General features: G+C 38.9%; 1 protein-coding gene across 1 annotated transcript in view; it reads left to right on the top strand.

Annotated features, from left to right (window-relative positions):
• The window catches only part of npr2 (natriuretic peptide receptor 2), an 89,613-nt gene that overhangs the window by 42,780 nt on the left and 27,624 nt on the right, over nt 1–19,209 (top strand). Inside the window, exons 9-14 of the mRNA XM_084934704.1 lie at nt 2,737–2,811; nt 3,747–3,824; nt 7,247–7,351; nt 12,375–12,446; nt 13,182–13,341; nt 13,436–13,591. Of these exons, the coding sequence (XP_084790830.1) occupies nt 2,737–2,811; nt 3,747–3,824; nt 7,247–7,351; nt 12,375–12,446; nt 13,182–13,341; nt 13,436–13,591 (646 nt within the window). The remainder of the gene's footprint in view (nt 1–2,736; nt 2,812–3,746; nt 3,825–7,246; nt 7,352–12,374; nt 12,447–13,181; nt 13,342–13,435; nt 13,592–19,209) is intronic.

The following is a 19,209-nucleotide window of genomic DNA, read 5'->3' as shown; positions in this document are numbered from 1 at the left end:
CATAGTCTTTACAGTCTTGGGTTCCTGGTTCCAGTTTGTATAGTTCATTTGTTCCCTCAGTGCTTCCTGTCTCATTCTCCTGTGTCTTTCCCACTAAGTTTATTTATTTGTCTAGTTAGTCTTGCTTACTCTGTGTTTTAGTTTGGCCATTAAATGTCTGCTGAGTTTTGTGCCTGGTTTTACTTCCTCCTGCTGTCTTATTGTTTTGATTGAAATCAGCAGTGTCTTGTTACCCATCTGTTTCTACTCTTCTTAATTACCCTCATGTATATAAGTAGTCCTCTCCTGCTTCTTAGTCTTGATCATAGCATGCATTTACCCCACTTTGTATTCTCTCTGCTACTTTGTCAAGACGCTTTGTAGGAATGTGTTCATTGAAGTCAATGTGAAAGAACCAAAAACTACAGTTCCTCAAATAGCCACTTGAGGGTAGCTCCAAAAGAGAGCCAATCCTTATAGACGCTCATGTTAGAATATCCAACTTTACAGCAGAAATAATCATGTTTACAGCTTTGAGTTTGGTTTCTTCAGCCAATTTTCCCCTTTATGACTAGAGTAAAATAATTTTACTTTTTTCTATCTCAATCTTGTAAAGTTAAAAAAAATTTAAAAGTTAGGGTTGTGGCAGCTTTGGTTACAGGTGGTGTCACCTGTAACCAAATTCAAGTAACTAAACTGGAAATGATGACCATGTTGGAAACTTTTGCAGCTTTTTATCAAGTTTTTCTAACAAACAGCATGGGTTACTGTGTTTTTAATTGTACTAACAGAAGTTTTGAGTGCAATTATGCTCTTTTATTTGATATGTTATCACTAAATAACATCCCTAGACTGTTGATGGGCCTTGGTAATGAAGATTGCTAATGTGGCTAATAACTTAGCACTCCACCCTACCATCCAAATGTGGTCACTTCAGTCATCAAACCACCGATCACAGTAGATTCAGCAAGCTTTTTATATACAGTCTTTTATTTTATCCCATCACAGTTTCCTCTTAACATCCACCAGCACAGTGGCTTTCAATGTTTTTTTTTTTTTTTTTTTTTTTTTTTTTAAATCAAAAACCTATCAAAGGGTCAGCCAAAATTTTGAACACTGATGTATTCATTCTGCAAAAAAATGCTTCTTTTGACTGTAATGTCAGATGGGGGTACTTTTGATAGCCCATTTGCAACATCTGCAACTAGCACCCCAATATACCCTTCCACCTACACCTTCTGTCTATCCCGCCAGCAAACAGCTTCACACAGTTAAAAAACAGTCTTAATGCCTGTGGTTTAGATCCAACACTCGAGTCAATTAGGTCAATAAGAATTTCTCAGTTAGCGTCTCCTGACTGATGAGCTGTCAGAGTGAGGCCTGCTGACATTACCAGTCCAGCTGAACTCATGAGAAAAGTGGTGTTATTGACAGTTTTTGTTTCTTCTTTTGGTTACATTTTTAGGTGCTGTGTTCTTTGCACTTGCATTAACGTGATGCCAGATATTTTGATGTGTCACACTTTCATAATTCAACATCGTCCCTAAAACAGTTTTAGGGAACCCTAAGTTTTTTGCAATAAGCAGTATGCTGCAATAATAATATATGCTTACCATAAAAACCCCAAAGCATGCCTGGACTTATCTTGTCACACCATTTGTCAACCTCTGAGTTTGGTTAATGTGAAAATGAATGAGACTTGTAGTTCTGAAAATCTACCTATTTAGCACGTAGCTAAAACAAAACCCAGCCCTGCCCCTCGTTAATTGTAACCTGGTGGATGTTAATTGGTAAAAAAGTTGCTCATCTGGCAGGTTATTCTTGCATGCTTGGTTGGTATTTTTCATACATACAGGCCTGATTATCAGTCTGGACATGTCACTGTGGTAAAATTGGACCCTCCAGGATTCAAAATGCTAATCGGACATGTTTGAAGTTCAGAGCTTCCCTCCTGTTTACACACTGTGTGCTGCGTATTAAAAAGCAGTTTGTGGGTTTTGTTAGAAAAAGCAAAGGCTGCTGCCCCGAGAGAGTCCAAATCCTTTGTGAGTTTACACATTCCTGAAAGCTTTCCTGGTGGTTTATTGATGGTAGCTGGGTTTGCAGTGGCATATTAAATGATTGTTAAAATAAGCCTTCGCCTGGCCCCCACTCCTATATACATAATACGTCATTAAGTTCTTAGTATCGGGTTCTGTTGTCTGAGGGTTAATGCATCTCCTTCGGGTTGTGTTTCATCCCACACGTGCAAGTGTTCATGAAAAGCACATGTACACACCTTTTTCATTACTGCTTTTTTGTCCATTTCCTGGGATGTGTGTGTGTGTGTGTGTGTGTGTGTGCGTGTGTGTGTGTGTGTGTGGAAAACACAGAAATTTTCCAAATTAGAGTATTTTCCAGTGTGCCGTGTGATGCCAATATTTGCATTCTATACAAATGTGTAGTTGACTGTGCTGGCTGTATGCATGCAGTGCGCCCACTTGATTTTTATTCATTCTGTGTGCTCTGCAGACATTTGCAAAAGGACTCGAGCTGGAATCTGAAAGCACTTTATTTTCTCAAATATAAGTGAACGACGGTTTCATGTTACGCAGAGAAGTGGGGCATGTTTTTGGGTAGTTGAACCATTTTAGAAATCTACATTGCAGTGAAGTAGAAGCACAGTCTTAAAGTGAACATGATTTAATCCTCTTTGCTTTAATCTACGCACACTAACTGACATTTTTTTCTTCTCACTATCCCTTTCCACCTTCTCAGAGAGGCTCCAGCTACGGCTCCTTGATAACTGCCCATGGAAAATATCAGCTATTTGCAAAAACGGGCTATTTTAAGGTAAGGCTTAGCGAGTTCTGACATTTTCAACTCCTGCGCACTCCTTTCCCGCCCACACATGTGCACACTCGCAGAGAAAAACTGAAGAGAGGAGAGAGAAAGCGAGAGTGTGGGCGAATTTAGGTAGTTGGTTTTAATGTGAGCTGCAGAATGCGTCAATTTTCTTTCTCTCTCTCTGCCTTTTGTGTGTGTGTGTGTGTGTGTGTGTGTGTGTGTGTGTGTGTGTGTGTGTGTGTGTGTGTGATTCTACACTCCCGCCTGCAGTCTGGACAGGGCCATCAACTTGTTGCTGCTGTTATTTTGTCCATTTCAGATTGAAGAGGTGTGAGAAAATGTGACAAAAAGAGGCTGCTGAATAACGAGATGGCGGGCTGTACTCTTTTTTTTTTTTAGCTGAATGATGCAGGGTTTTTATATAAATGCTGATGTCAGGATACAGATCGAGCATCTTGTTTATAATTAGGGTTATTGATACGCCTCTTGAAAGTCAGTACAGATCAAGGGTGATAAAATCTGTCACCAGAAACAGCCAATAATTGCTGGACAAAGAGAACCTTTCTATTCAGCATTTTTCAGGTCTTCACTGTGCATTTCATTTGAATAAAAGTTAAAACTCCCACACAAACTGCCGGTCTTGCTTCGTAGTTGCTACAGCAGCATTTTTCTCCAGTCTGACATCTGTGGCTCTGAGGATCATCACATTGGAAGCAACAGACGCAAGTCTTCCACTGCAGCACAGCTGTAATCGACCACACATGTACCTGTAGGCTACACTGCTGTTCTCTCTCTCTGTGCTTAATACTGATTCCCTTTAATTTCATGTTTTTTGTGTTGTTTTGTTTGTGCATCCATATATATATATATATTTTTTTTTCTCATATGATGAAAGCTGGTGTGTAAATCTGGCTTCACCGCTCGTCTTGTGTTGCACACAGGGGAACCTGGTGGCCATCAAGCACGTCAACAAGAAGAGGATAGAGCTGACAAGACAAGTTTTAATGGAGCTCAAGCATGTAAGTGTCCCAAAACGTATTCCTTTGAAGGAGATGTTTTATTATTGCGTGTCAAAGGGAATTACAGAAAGTACAGCATGTGACTCTCAATTGTTATTTTTATATTAAAAAAAAGAGACAAAAATGGAGAAGCCATCTGTGTGTCTGTTCTCTAATTATTGAGCACAGACTGCAAAGGCAATAATTAATAAACTGCAAAGAGAAAGGGGGATGCTTTCATGGGTTTCTAATTCCTTAATGAATAAAGTTTAAAATGCTATTAATCACTCAGTATGCATGGCAGTAACTGGATTGGCTTGGGGCAACACTTCTGACCTACTAAGCCTGTGTTGTACAAGTGCGACAGGATTACTACTGTTCACAATCTGTATTGCTGCAGCTCTGTTTTCTTTCTAAAAAAGTGACTTTTAATTGACTCGCACAATTTTATATTTCCTGGACTGGTTGTTTTTTCTCCATCTCATTTTATTTGTTTTCCAGCGAATATAAAATATGGAAAAAAAAATCTAAAAATATGTTATATTATTATTAGTACAACCCATCTGGCCCAGTTTTACTTGTAAGTAACATCAGAATCTAGAGGGATGTTTCATTTTCCTTCTTTCATGTGGAGGGATCAATATTCTTTGCACTCAATCTAGTGAATGCATTTCTTCATAAAAGGCTTATAAATGAAGGAACTTTATCACTATCATTGCTGTACTTTTAAGGTTTTTGCTTTCATAACTTTCTGAAAATAAAATAAAATAATTTAATACATTCAAAGATTCAAATTTTCTAACTTGGTATTTATAAGTAAAACAGTAAATGATAAGATGGGCGTGTTGCTGCCAGACAGTGGACCCAGATGCAGGATTCGGCACAAAAATCAAAACAATAACAAAGCAGGACGTGGACAAACTGACTGCAGACAACAGACTGATGGAAGCTCACACACAATGAGGAAAATGCAGACAATGTACACACAGGAGGAGATGAGGGCAGACTGGACACACCTGGGAACACAGCTAAACAGGGTCTAACTATTGAGACATTGGAGGCAAAACTGAACATAATGCACATGAGACGAGGGACTAAAGTAAATACAAAAAACAGGAAGTAACAATCACTGAAAACAGGACTAAGACACACAAATTCGACATAGACAAAAAAGTAAACAAACATGGAGACGTGATTGAATAAAATGGAATTGAATTGAACTAATTTAACTATTGAACTAATTAAGTTCGGTGTAACAAGCCACCTTCTGAGTAAGGTTAGATTTTTCTCTGACGTTATGATGTATAAAATTCAGGTGCAAATTAAAAGCAATGAAATTTACTTCCTTTTGATTTCTTCACCGCTGTCTTTTAGCTTTCTTGGTTCAAGCTGAACTAAACAGCAAGGGAGTGAGCGAGCTTAGAGTTGCTAAGTAAAGGAAAGGAATGCACTGGATTGGGTATTGATGGGGTAGGCCTGACCTAAAGCACATCCCACTTTATCCTTCTGTTTCACTCTAGCATCGACTGTAAATTATAAAAATGAACTTCATTATATTCATATATATTCATATTGACCCCAAAAGCTCATAAGGAAGGTGTTTACAAAGGTCATAGATCAAATGAAAAGTACGGTCTTTTCCTATTGACTTCTGTACAACTGGACTTCTTTTGAAACCAGAGAAGTCGCCCCCTGCTGGCTGACCACTAGACAAAATGCATTGCCTTCACTTTTCAGACTCTACCTTGATCTTTTATACACAGTCTGCGAGTGAAACAGATTCTCGTCACTCTTGAGTTTGTCTTCTTTCTTTAAAAGGGGAAAGCAAATTGTATTTTGAGGTAAAATGCATCTCTGAGTGCTTCCAGTTGCATCTGTTTGAAGAGAGCTTTACACTGAGTGAGACCTTGGAGGACAGAAAAAATACCCTTCATCTCAACTAGTTGTATTCAACAGGTAATTTATTTGCTCACCAAAATGAAGCAACTGTTTAGATGAAAGACCTTCATAATCTCCACCTGCTTTATGAAAGGAGTTTTTTTTAAGTGGAACAATTTCAGCATGTTAGTTTTGGGTATTTTTCTCTGGCTCTGTAGCTTATCTCGTGAAAGATAGGTTTGTGTTAGTGTTTACAAAGATCCACTGCAGGATGTTACGGCAAAGAGTTCAGATCCTTTAAACATGTAGTTGAGTGCAGCTGCTGATGGAAAAGGTCTCCTCGGCTGGGTGATGTTTACGAGTGAGCGATAAGGAAGCTGGCTGAAGGGGGAAAAACAGAAAATCTTGCAATTTATGTGGTTTGGTGATGGAAACACTGTGTGGCAAAGGGAAACCCGTAACTCGGAAATTGCACCGGTGGTAATGAAAAGTTGTGGAGAAAAGTTGTGGCCATTTTTTCTCTTTTCTCCAGCTCGGATTCTTTTGGTGCTTTTGGGCCTTTTTTCTGTTGCTGCCCTTCAGAGGAGAGGAGAGTTCAGGCTTCCTTGACGCCTCTGTGGCCTCTCGGTCAGTCGGCAGGCACATGGGGGAGTGAGGCTTCTGTCTGAGCTGGCAGCTTCTCAGACGCCCTGGGGGCCTGATCGACTGTCAAACCTCAGCTCGTGAAAAAGCCAACCAGATGGGGGAAGAGACAGGCCTGCCAGTGGAAACTTAACCACTTGTCTTCCTCTCGCTTGTGTGCAGCGGGGGAAATTATATAGGCCAAAGGGTAGCCTAACATCCCCCGAGCCGTGAAACATGAGTAACTAACACCCTGGTTTTGGTGTGAGAGCTTCTGTCACTCACCAAGGATGAATTTTCAAAGTTTTGCACCAGCTGCAGAAAGATACGCTGTCTTTGTTAGCACTCGTAGCCGTTTGTGTTTCTAGAAAAGAAAATTACTATTTTCTTCTTCCTATTTATTTCCACTTCGCACATTCTCATAAAATGAAACGTTCCCACTTAATCGCCACCAAAGGTTTCTGTTTTCATTCCTTTTTTCGAACATACAGAGTGATTCATGCTTTGGAAGACGCTTTGTGTCGTTAAAACCAGTGAGTGATTATTTTCCATGTAAAGCAGTTTTACACATTCAGCCTGTTCCAGTGTGATATTCCTGCTCGTACGTCCTCTCAACACCTCAACCTTATGTTATTTTTTTCATCGCCCTGAGCACACTGGCTCATTCATAACCTCCAAGGGCAATTTATGCACACGCACATGTTTCACCTGGGTGCCCCGAGCAGGAATGCGTCTCAACACGTAGGAAAAGACACGGTGCCAGCTAGCCCACTGCAAATAGATTATTTTGATGAACTGCTGGCAGCGTTATTCTCAAAACTTTGTACATAAACGAGCCGTCAGTCCTCCCTCCTCCGTCCTCTGTTTCCATGGGGTTCGGGAATGTGATGTTTGGAAAGAGTTGCACTCACAGTTGCTGTGTGTTTGTGTGTGGTTATTTTCAGATGAGAGACGTTCAGTTCAACCATCTGACTCGCTTCATCGGGGCCTGCATCGACCCTCCTAACGTCTGCATCGTAACGGAGTACTGTCCCCGAGGGAGCCTGCAGGTAACCATTTTCAACCCCTCTAAAGCTGAAGAGGGTCACAACAGGCTATTTTAACCTTCAAATTTTAATTACAACCTCAGATGAACAACACATGGCATATTACACTGTTATTACTTATTTCACAAAAACTAAGCCAAAATGAATATAAGTATACAAAAAAAATCATCAGTAGACTTTACGATTCATTAGCTTGTGGAACCACCTCTACCACCAGTAACTTGAAGTAATCTGTTCACATTTTGGACAGAGAGGACGGATGGTTCAAATAAGGAGTAAAAGAGGCCATTTATGTCCACTGTGAGCGACCATCTTTGAACAGGTGGCTTATGACACCAACTGTCAGCCATCTATAATCCAGTTTTGAGATCCCTCCCCAGACGCCTTAACGCCTGCTCACATCCTGGGCCATCTGACCTCAGGAAATCACTGGGGCTAGGTTTCACCCGAAACCTTGGCTGATTGTGACCTACACCCATTTTCACACCTTGGCTCATGTGAGTAGGTAGAGGATCATCAGGGGTCCTTTTGTCCCTCTCAGTGGGTAACTCCCACTGGGTTTAAATCTGGGAATCTCCACCATTTGACCCTAGAACTGAAGAAACTTCTCAGATGAGAGGTGAAATGTCTTCAAGCAACTTAAAGAAGTCCAGACGCTTTTCTTTCCAAGCTCCTTAGACTTTACTATCCAGAGTTCATGGCTGCAAGACAAGCCCAAATCATCACCGCTTATCTGTCCAACGTTCATTGTTCAAGAAGTCTTGTAGTTTGTTCAGATGCACCTTTGCAAGCCTAAACTGTGCCATGTTCTCTTTAGAGCAAAGAGGCTTTTTCCTGGAAACCCTTCCAAACAAGTCATGCTTATTTAGTCTTTTTCTAACTGTACTGTCATGAACGTTAACATTTAACATACTGAGGCCTCTAGATTTCACTCTGCAGTTTCTCTGGACACTGCACGGTCTGTCCTTGGGTTGAATTTGCTGGAACATCCATTCCCGGGAAGACTGGCAGCTGTCTTGAATATTTTCCACTTGTGAATAATCTTTCCCACTGTAGTATGATGGACTTCAAATTGTTTGGAAATCGCCTTATAACCCTTCATAGAATGATGGGCAGCAGCAACTGCTTCTCTAAAGCTGCTGCTGTCTTTCCTCTTGTTGTGTTAGCACACACCTGAATGCTCTAAACCAGGCCCTCATGTGTTACACACTTTCCACCACTATCACGAAGACCAGTCTGCTTTTTTACAGATGGTGATGATCAGTTAATCACATACATTTGATTAAAAGCATCTGGCTGCATCTTATCCTCTTAATTCCTATGAAAGCAGTTTAGTTCTGTATTGTTGTTCATTTAAGATTGTCTTGCGTCCTAGTACGCAAATCCCTAGAATCAAAAGACAGTGTAATTTATTTGTGTACTCAATTTGCCTAATTAACAAAATTTTCATAATGTATATTTCAGTAATCTAAATGCAGCATTTTGAATTTTTCTGCACTAAACATTTGGCACATCTGTATAAGGCTGCTTCTTTTCAAGGTTACTATAGTTAACTAAAACTAAATCTAGATTTGAAAAAAAAACAAAACATTTTACTTTACTAAACTAAAAATAGTTTTTTAAAAAAAAAAAACAAGTGAAATTTTGTGAACTTTAAAAGCTAATTTAAATAAAATATAAACACAAAGTAAGTATCATCATTTTTGTATTTGTTTGTTTGGTAAAATGTTTTTTTATTATAACTTAATTGATGAGGCATTGTTATTGTGTTATTGTGTCCACAACACTGTGAGTCATCTGTTTTCAAAAAGCTTTTTATTGTAATACCTGTACTGATTTTTTGTAAATCTTGCCTCTGACATATCGCCCATACTAGAATAATTCAAAAACACTAAACCTAATACTAAAACTAATAAAAACTAAACTGAAACATGAAACTCACTCATGAAATTAATTGGAACGAAACTGAATTAAAAACAAAAAGTCAAAATGAGATAAAAAAAACAAAACAAAACAAAACTAATTACAAGCTAATTACAAAACTGTAATAACTCTGCTTTTTTTGATAATAATAGCCCTAACTCACAGCCTACACTTGAAAAACATGTGTCATTTGTGTTTTTACAGCTTTAGTAAAATGGTCAGAAGGTGAAATGGACAAACAACAGCTGAGACAGCAAATATCTGGTGTGTCTGTGCAGAGGTCTGCTCCACACACCCTTTGAATCAGGTTGTGTTGCCAGATTGCACTGACAGATAGACAGAAGCTGTATTTAGTGTGTGGCTCGTGTGTCTAGACTGCAGTTTATAGACAATCTGCGTTTGCAGATGCAAACCCAGCGGGCCCTCATGTGTTACACAGAGCTTTCCACCACTATCACGAAGACACCAAAGAAGGAAATGTCTTCTGGAATAATGATGTTCATCCCTGCAGTAGGGTTCAAGAGACCTGGATAATCATGTGCCAAGGAGCACTGAAAGCTGTCCTGTCAGCTGATATTTTACAGACTAAACAATTCATCCCATACAATTTAACAAGCAATGATAAAAATAACTGAACAGACGACAAGGACCTAAAAGTGTTTTCTAAAAGTTGAACGCCACAAAGATGAAAACCTTCTGAGATTTTTTATTTTTGTTTTTTTCACATGACAACAGACAGACAGACAATGAGGACTCAAACAACAAATCTAACAAAAGCCAGCTGGTGGATTTTTGTGTTGAAGTACTGTTAGATTAAGCTGTATTCCTGGCAGTGTTTGTGTCTGTTGAGCTCTGCAAGACCAACTTAAATCACCTTATTTAGTCTGCAGCAAGATCACAATACTTATCAAGCTAACCATTAAAAGTCCACACATTCTTTTGTCCTTGTCCCAGGTTCAATATTTGCGATTTGTCTTTTTTTGTTCCAGTAAGGAATACATGACGCTTTAAACAAACTTGATCTTGGCCCGAGATGCTGGCACGCCAGAAGCTTCCTTAAAACGGACGAGCTGGGAAATGACGAAAAACGGAGCCATAGGCTTTTATCAGTCACACTTTAAAGAAAGTCTTCTGCGTAAAAGGCAGATATCTGTGACTGATGTGATGCTGCTGGATGCTGAAACAGAGGCCAGGGAAGACAAACTGTCAGCTCTGGAATTGTTTCTGCATTTAGTCTTTAAATAAACTTTAAGAGCATCTTGGCTGCTGATTATGGACGACCAGATTTCAGTAAATATCAGTAAAAAACAAAGATAAAAGAAATTAGTGTTCCATGAAGTCATAGCAATAATAACTAAATGCGATAAATAATGAAATGCTACTTTCGGCTGCTACTTTGTCACAAGGCGCTGACACAGAGTAGCTCCACATGTTTTGAATTTTGGCAGAGTTTCACACCGGATGCCCTTCCTGATCCAACCCCAGAGGGATTTGAGTCTTTGTCTGGAATCGAACCAGTTCAGTTGAATTCAGTTTTATTAATATAACGCCAAATCCCAGTTAACTCAAGGCACTTTATGTTGTAAGGTAAAGACCCTGCAGTGATACAGAGAAAGCAGAGAAAACCCCAACAATCAGACATTTCCCTATGATTAAGTTTTTTGGTGACAGTGGGAAGGAAAAACTCCCTTTTAAGAGGAAGAAACAGAACCAGGCTTGGGGAGGGGTGGCCATCTGGTGCAACTGGTTGGGGGGTGAGACAAAGAAACCAAGACCTTTGGCTTACCATGTGATTGTGTGAACCACTGTACTATGGAACCATTACATATAATAAATACATAAAAAATATAGCAATAAATAAATGTGACAAATAACTAGACAATATGTAGAAAATTAGGGTAATTAATACAGATAAATACAAAACAGTAAAAAAAATGAATAAAATAAGATGATTAAAGTGGATAAATAAAAAATAAATAAATAAATAAATAATTAACAGATAGATGGGTTTGGGTAAAATGCAAATGAAAAGTAGATAAATAAATTCATCTCTCATAAATGAGAATAGGGATGAATACTTTTTTTTTTAAAAATTCACAGTTTACACTCTTAAAGTAAAGCTAAAGGGTGACACGTAAATGTTGATGTATCTTTTATTAAAAAAAAAACAAAAAAAAACATGAAATAAACATGCCCTGTACAGTTAAAAATAAACATGAGAAATTCAAAATGAAAATAAAATGGATTAATCAAAAAGCAAACACGGCAATGAATGAATAAAAATATCAATTTTTTATTTTATAAATATATAATTATTTTTGAATTTTACTTTTGGTGCATTCAGGGTCTGTTTTATTGGAACTTTTATTGACTTTATGCTTTAAAGATGAAGCGTAAAGTTGTAAAAGCAACTGCAGGGTCCCAGGAACACTTTACACAGATTAAGGGTTAATCAGGACTATATATATATATATATATATATATATATATATATACACACACACACACACACACACACACACACACACACACACACACACACTGGGGCGTGATTAGGGATAAGACACAGATGCATGTAATCACAGGTGAAAACAATCAGACAACTAACCAACTAGAACACACATACTAAGGCAGGAAAACTCACACTTAACATGGTACAGAGACACAGGAATACTATACGGTGAATTAAAACAGGAGCTAAAAACTCAGCAATATCATAATAGTCACTAAAACAATAATGAAATCAAAACCAGATTTAAAAAGTTCAAAAAATCCTAAAAGTCTAGAACCATAACTCAAACTTGGACTAGCTTTGGTTTACCTGTAATCTAATTTAGGCACAGATTAATTAATAACAACAATGACAAATGAATCTTAACTCATACCAAACACATGAGTGTTTCCAGACATACTTTAGCAACAATGATAGAAAAAGAAAAAGTCTTTCTGGAGCATTTTGTACTTTTGTCTGAAAATTATAGATTTGCATGCTTGATTGGTAGGTTCTCACCTCAAGACAGACAGAAGATTATATATAAGCCATTTCTTATGTCTGTAAAGGTTTTTGAGTTGTTCTTGCTTTTTATTCTTTCTTTATTTTAAGGACATTTTAGAGAATGAGAGCATCAACCTGGACTGGATGTTCCGCTACTCTCTGATCAATGACATCGTGAAGGTATGTCGCTGTCAGACTGGGTCAACAGGCATTGATTTAAAAAGTCACACATGTTTTTGAAAGATTGTCCCTTTTTCTTAGTGTTGAAAAAAGAGATTTGTGCACTTTGGAGATGCACACAGAAAATGTCTGGGTTACCATGGTTTCTCATGGGCAGTTTTTCAGAGTCTAGACGGAGAGAGGGAGAGAGAAATGTGCAGAAAAATGTATTTTTGGCACAGTGCACGAACCTGGAGTAAATATTTCCATCCTATAATGTAAAGCAGGAGAGAAACTCTGCAGAAGTTTTCCTTCCAGCTCAATCAAAACTAATCATGGACATGATTTAGAGGACTCCTTTTTAATCTGTCCCAACAAAGAGGCTTTTTGTCAGAGCGATACCGAACGACTTGCATGACGAAGCCCTTCGGCTAAATTGCTCCACGCAGATAGCATCGTTTTGCAGGAGAAAAGGCGCTGGTGAAGCTCTGAGGCATGATTGACTCACCGTTTTCACAAAGTATTGAACATGAGTACTTCAGTATCCACCGTGCCTTTCTGTTTAACAGTAATTTCACAGAAATAACCCCCACGAAAGCGCCTGTCCTTGAGAAATGTTCTCTTCAGCATATGTTTGTCTGTCAGATCATATTATTTCCACATGTCTGAACATAAGATTTACTGTAAACATGGGGAAAGTAGCAGAAACAGACAGAAAACACCCTGTAATGCTTTACTTGCACTTCTCTGCACCAGGGTATGAACTATCTGCACAACAGCTACTTTGGCTGCCATGGAAATCTGAAGTCATCTAATTGCGTAGTGGACAGTCGATTCGTTTTGAAAATAACAGATTTCGGCTTGGTCAGCTTCCGCACGTCCAGTGAAAATGACGACTCGCACTCACTCTATGCAAGTAAGTTAATGCAGCAATGATTATCCAGTCACATTGTTGAGAAGAAGAACATCAAATTTCTGCTAAAAGTTTGGGCTGTTCTGTTTTTATCTAGAGAAGCTCTGGACGGCTCCTGAGCTGCTCATATACGACCGCCATCCTCCTCAGGGGACTCAGAAGGGTGATGTGTACAGTTTTGGCATAATACTGCAGGAAATAGCTCTGAGGAATGGACCTTTCTATGTGGAGGGCATGGACCTCAGCCCCAAAGGTAAACACAACAGTTTTTTTAATGGGCCTTAAACAGGTCAGCTGACCCCTGCAGAAACAAATGTCCAGTAAACTAAAACATTTGTTCTTGTAGTTTAATTCATTTTCTTTGAGAAAGATTAAAAAAATAAAAATAAAATACATTTGCAATGTCTTTGAAAGGTCAGAGCACCCTTTCGTGCAGCCATGTACACAAAGAACATGTGCTGACCAGATGTCAAGGCAGAAAAAAAACCACAATGTGATGTTAAATCAGTCCAAGATATGAAAAAAATAGTCGACTCTAAATGAAGATGCGATCCAGAGATCATGCAGAAGTGGAAACTGAAGGCAACGGTCATGTGTGTTATGTCTCGAAGCAGCTTTAGCTGTGATACATCTTCCTTAAGTCAACAGTATGCAACGACTTGATTTTCAGAGTTTACTTTATTATTATTGTGTCATTATTAAAATAATATGCCCAACCCTTACAGGGTAGCACCACTAACAGATAACCAGAGCCAGAGCCACAAGTATAAACAAATAAAGCATAATAAACAGTAAAATGTATGAAGAAAAACAGTGCTACATCCAAAAGCCCATCTGTTCAATATTAATTATCGCAGCGCAGATATTGTGCTCTAATATCATTAATTATGATTGTCGGTGTTTTTTCAGCCAAAAGGTGTTTTAGCGTCATGGTTCTAACAGATCTTTGTGCCAGACTTGGCTGGTGTAGAAGCACCTGCTTGTGAAAGCTGCCATCATCAACACAGAGACCAGAGAGAGAGGATTTGGTTAACTGGGTCGCAAACAGTGTCCAAAGATCCCTGAAACATCCCTGTTTGTCAGTGGTCTGCATGTCTGCTGTATTCAGAATGTCTCTGAATCACTTTTTAGATTTCTTAGCCACGATGTAAAACATCACAGCTTAGTGATAAGGATAGAAGTGGAAAATAACAAAACAGTCAAAGCCTATGATGCTTAAAATATAATTCCATGCAACTTTTCACTATCACCGATGGACCAGTGGGTTACTTCAATAATTTTGAACTGCATGTGTAAAATCACCACTTAAATCAGTTTAAAAAAATCTGGTGACTTTGTCTCAACATAAGGGTGGAAACACTTCTTCCTATTACTTCTATCACAGCTTCATTAATGTGCACTTGAAAACAAGACAACATTAATTTTACAGAAAACAAGGCTTTGTGAAATGGTACAATTGTCTCCCATCACACCCATTAAATGGTTGTGATTTGCTTATGTGTTCCTTGTTTCAACTGCTGATTGGCTCTTTAGGAGCAGCTGTCATTATATGTTCAGTCACACCAAAGCAAAAGAAACAGGATGGTGATCTCTTTGGTCCTCCACCAATTGGAAGGTTGGTGGGAAACAATTTCCCAAGTATCCTTGGACAAGGCACTGAGCCACCAGACAGTCTGAGCGTGCAAGGGAGACCACTCGTGATTGGAAATTGATTGGACAGGTTACCTGTTTTGAGGCGAGGCTAAACAATTGCATTTTGGTTGGACTGACTGCATTGCTCGCAACATGTTGCAATCAATCTGAATGAGTGCAACTCGTCTGCGAGGTGACTCTTTGCAGCAAGGGACTCAACTCAACTGGTTGTGTTCTGTTTACTTAAATGCAAGGTTGCCAAGAATCTATGTAATTTTGCAGTTCAGTTGTAAGCCTGCAGCAACTTTGTAATGATAACAATAATAATAATAATACATTTTATTTAAAAGCGCCTTTCAAGACACCCAAGGACACTTAACAATAGAATAAAACACATTATAGAAAAATGACAAAATGAAGAACAATAAAAACAAAAAAGCAGAAGATAAACAAACAAACAATAGGTTCACAATGAATATGCAGCATTGAACAGATGGGTTTTGAGTTGGGATTTAAACTGGGGGAGAGAACCAATGTTTCTTATGTCTGGGGGTAGAGAGTTCCACAGCTGCTTTGCTTTTTGGTCATGCTGTGGTCACCAACCACTGTTTTCCCAAACATTAAGCTGCGTACACACTGGAAGTGAATCGCAGAGACATGAGGCCAAAGAAGGTGAAATAATATTTGATGATTTTGAGCGACTACAAGCAAAATAATTGCTGTCAATGTGAAGTGGGTGAGACTGAATGACCGGTGAGTCATGAATGCCCATGATTGACATCCGGCCTGGTAGTAAATACATTAGAGGGTTACCTAGGCAACCAGAACCTGGGTTGTCCTCATGCGAAAGGCCGTCAGCTTCAAAGTGATGCGTGACGAGTGACTCGCTTCCAGTGTGGACACAGCCTTCATGTCACATAATTCTAAGATAGATTTGATGAGTAATGAAGATGTCTCCTCTTTAAGTATGTCTCTGTAAACTTTGCGGGAAACTTGTTTCCTCCATAGGTCTCAATAAAATCCTAAACTTGTGTCACATGACTTAATGCTACTCCAATCAGGGTGGAGGAAAACACATATACAAGTGTTACCTCAGGACAGGTTTTTTAGAAAAAAGGTGACCCTACTTTTTAGCAGCAGCAAAGTAAAAGAAAAAAAAGGAAAAAACTCAGACTATTGACCGTGTGAAAACTTTCATACACTTGTGTGAAAATTATATATTTGTGTGCTTGATTGGAAGGTTGAGCTCCAAGACAGGCAGAAAATTATATATTTAGATGACACCATTTCAGACTGATCTTAAATCTTCATTATTATGGTTTGAAGTGAACTACTCACACGTGACCCTTTGGCTTTTCCTGCACACATACTGCCTATTGCGGTTTGACCAGTTTCCCTGGTTTCCCTCTTTTGCCTGCACCTCTGCTGCTTCTGCATTAGTGACATCAGGAACAACTTCTAGAGCTACTCCAGATCAACTGTTGCGCATCCAAAGTGGATGCGTGAAACCCTCCTGGAGTGCTTCATCTGTGCGATGGCTTTCATTAACCTTTTATTCACAGTCACGCTCTACACTGATCGTACAAGTGGCTCACGCTCATCTGTAACAGGCTGTGAGCAGTGAAAGCCAGCACCTGCTCTCTAGTGTTCAGATGTGTTGGAGCCAGTTGTGAAATTGTGATTTTGTGGTTTTAAAATAACAGTGGCGTCTTCAAATTACTCTTATGGCTCTTTCGTGATGATAATACTAACAGAAAAGAGCAGATGTGGAAGAATCGTTTGGGGAAGGATGTCTCTCACAGACTTTTATAATGACATGATTAATGAATAAAAGAGGGAAAAAATATCAGCAACTATAAAGAGTCAACCAGCACTGCTGAATAAATTAATGCTATACAACAGAAATAGCACATTAGCATAAGGATAGCACAATAAAAGAAGCGGTGTACTAAAAATATTAATAGAAATGTACTCTGTTTTAGCTCACTGAGTATAGCATCCTGTCTTCATGGGAATATTTTCCATTTGCTACAATAGTGAATGCTCATATTAAACATGAACAAAGTTTTTAAAGCCTTACCTGATTTAAATTCGAGGTTGTGCTCTTGGGCATTTCCAGATTGCCTCCAACATGACTGATATTTTTAGATCGCTTTCTGGAAGTGACCTTCTGACCACTCACATCAACTTTATGTTTTGAATTAACCTGAATTTTATGTCGAGAATCTTCAATTGAATTCAGTTCAATTTTATTTATACAACATCTGCCTCGAGATACTTTTTGTCGTAAGGTAAAGACCCTACAATAATACAGAGAAAACTCAACAATCAGATGACCCCCTATGAGTAAGCACTTGGTGAAAGTGGGAAGGAAAAACTCTCTTTTAACAGGAAGAAACCTCTGGCAGAACCAGGTTTAGGGAGGGACAGCCATCTGCCATGACCTGATTGGAACAGGGAACTTCTGGTGGAGACATTTTAGCAGGAACAATATAAACTGTGTTTGTGTGTGCCGTAGCACGATGAGATGAGGTTTGCTTCCCTATGACTCCGTCCACTTCTTGAAAATCAAAATTGAGGTAAACGATCGCACGTTGGGCACATTGGAGGAGATCCAGCAGCAGGCTTGATTACACTCGTGTTGCAGACATGAACAGTTGTAGACCCGGCAGCTGAGTAATCATTCCTGTTTTAGTTAAGTCCACATGGAGTCTGTCGCCTTGGGCACATACATAAATTCTCCGCAGGCGAGTCTGTCCACACTTGAACCCAAGTGGACCCAAGTAGACTTGCTGATGTGGAAAGTATAATAAAGGCTTTATGGAGCACAACGGAACGGCCAATCAGAAATCTGAAAATAGCAGCTGTGCTGAAAACGATCAAGAGGTGCACAAGAAGATGATCTTGAATCGGATTTGCCAACTCCTGTTTTCAGAACTTTTTCATATCCCTGTGAGCCAAAAGACTTTGACCTCCAAGCATTCGCTTTCTAACACTCTTTTCCCTACTTATGGCTCTGTATCATGTCATAGGGAGAGGATATTGTGAGTAGTGAAGCCATCCTCAGCAAAGGTGTTCAAACCTGATGTTTGTGAGGGGCAGCCAATCAGAGACAAAGGATGGCTTAAAGGGAAAGCAGCTAAGGGCGTGCACTAAGACCCAGTGTAAACATAAATAAAGTTTGAATGATGTGAAGCTACTCTAGCAGGGTCCAAGAATGAAAATTCTAGAACTGGAAAGGAGGAAAATGAGTCCTTCTCATTTTCTCCTCCGGATAAATCTGAAACATTATGAGAGTAGCATCAAGTTCAGTTAAAACTGTTATCAATATACAATGCATTGAGCTTTAAGCAGAGTTTACATGTGGCGGAAAAAATATTACCAACAATATGAAATATATACCTTTGAACACAAAGTCATCAGTCAGGGTGTTTTTGTGGTGTGAAGCTAGCGAGGCAGTTTAGTTTAGCTTTTACAAAGTAATAGATTCTTTTTTGGCCAGTGCACTGTTTTGATAAATGATGTTTCTTTGCACTGCCACCAAAGATGAGCGTTGTTTCCAAAGATCTAGCTGCTTTATTTATTAATGCACAGTGTTGGGGTCCACACAGTCCCCAGTTACCAGACTGGCAGTGTGACCAATTATTTTATTAGAAGAACATGAGAGAACCCTCCTGGGTGAGCAGCAGTGAAATGAAGTAATGTTTTTTTTGTTGGGTTTTTTTGTTGTTTTTTTGTCATGAATTCCTTCTCAATCATTTAATCATTTGAGTATATCCTATCATTACTAACTGATGTCCTCAAAGTGACATCACATCACTTGTTGTTGTAAGCATTAATAACACATTTCTGAGATGACCTATAGACTTTCACATTCACAGATTAGGAAGTAAGATAAATTTGAGAAATACTTCAGAGAAACTGGAAAGAGGAAGAAATATCCTGGGTCTGCCCAAAGATAACAATATCCAACACACCAGTTATGTCTCAGAGAACAGATGATGACAACCCACGTTTCTCAGAAAAGAGTCTACTTCTCATTATTGATGATGACTTAGATCTTACAACTTATAAAAACATTTAATACCGATTACCAAATTTGGACTCAGGGATTTTTCTGCTGATATTGTAATAAGACCTCGAGAAAAGCATATTAAATTTCACTTGCTGCCAAAAAATGCTGCACTTTATGCTCCTTGTTGAGATGGTGTACAGTGCTATGAAAAAGTGTTTGCCTCG

Source organism: Perissodus microlepis, chromosome 7, assembly GCF_051167445.1.
Source record: "Perissodus microlepis isolate ML-2025 ecotype Zambia chromosome 7, ASM5116744v1, whole genome shotgun sequence".
In the NCBI taxonomy this organism is placed as follows: domain Eukaryota; kingdom Metazoa; phylum Chordata; class Actinopteri; order Cichliformes; family Cichlidae; genus Perissodus; species Perissodus microlepis.
The sequence above is the reverse complement of the archived record's forward strand: the minus strand, read 5'-3'. Positions and strand labels throughout refer to the sequence as shown.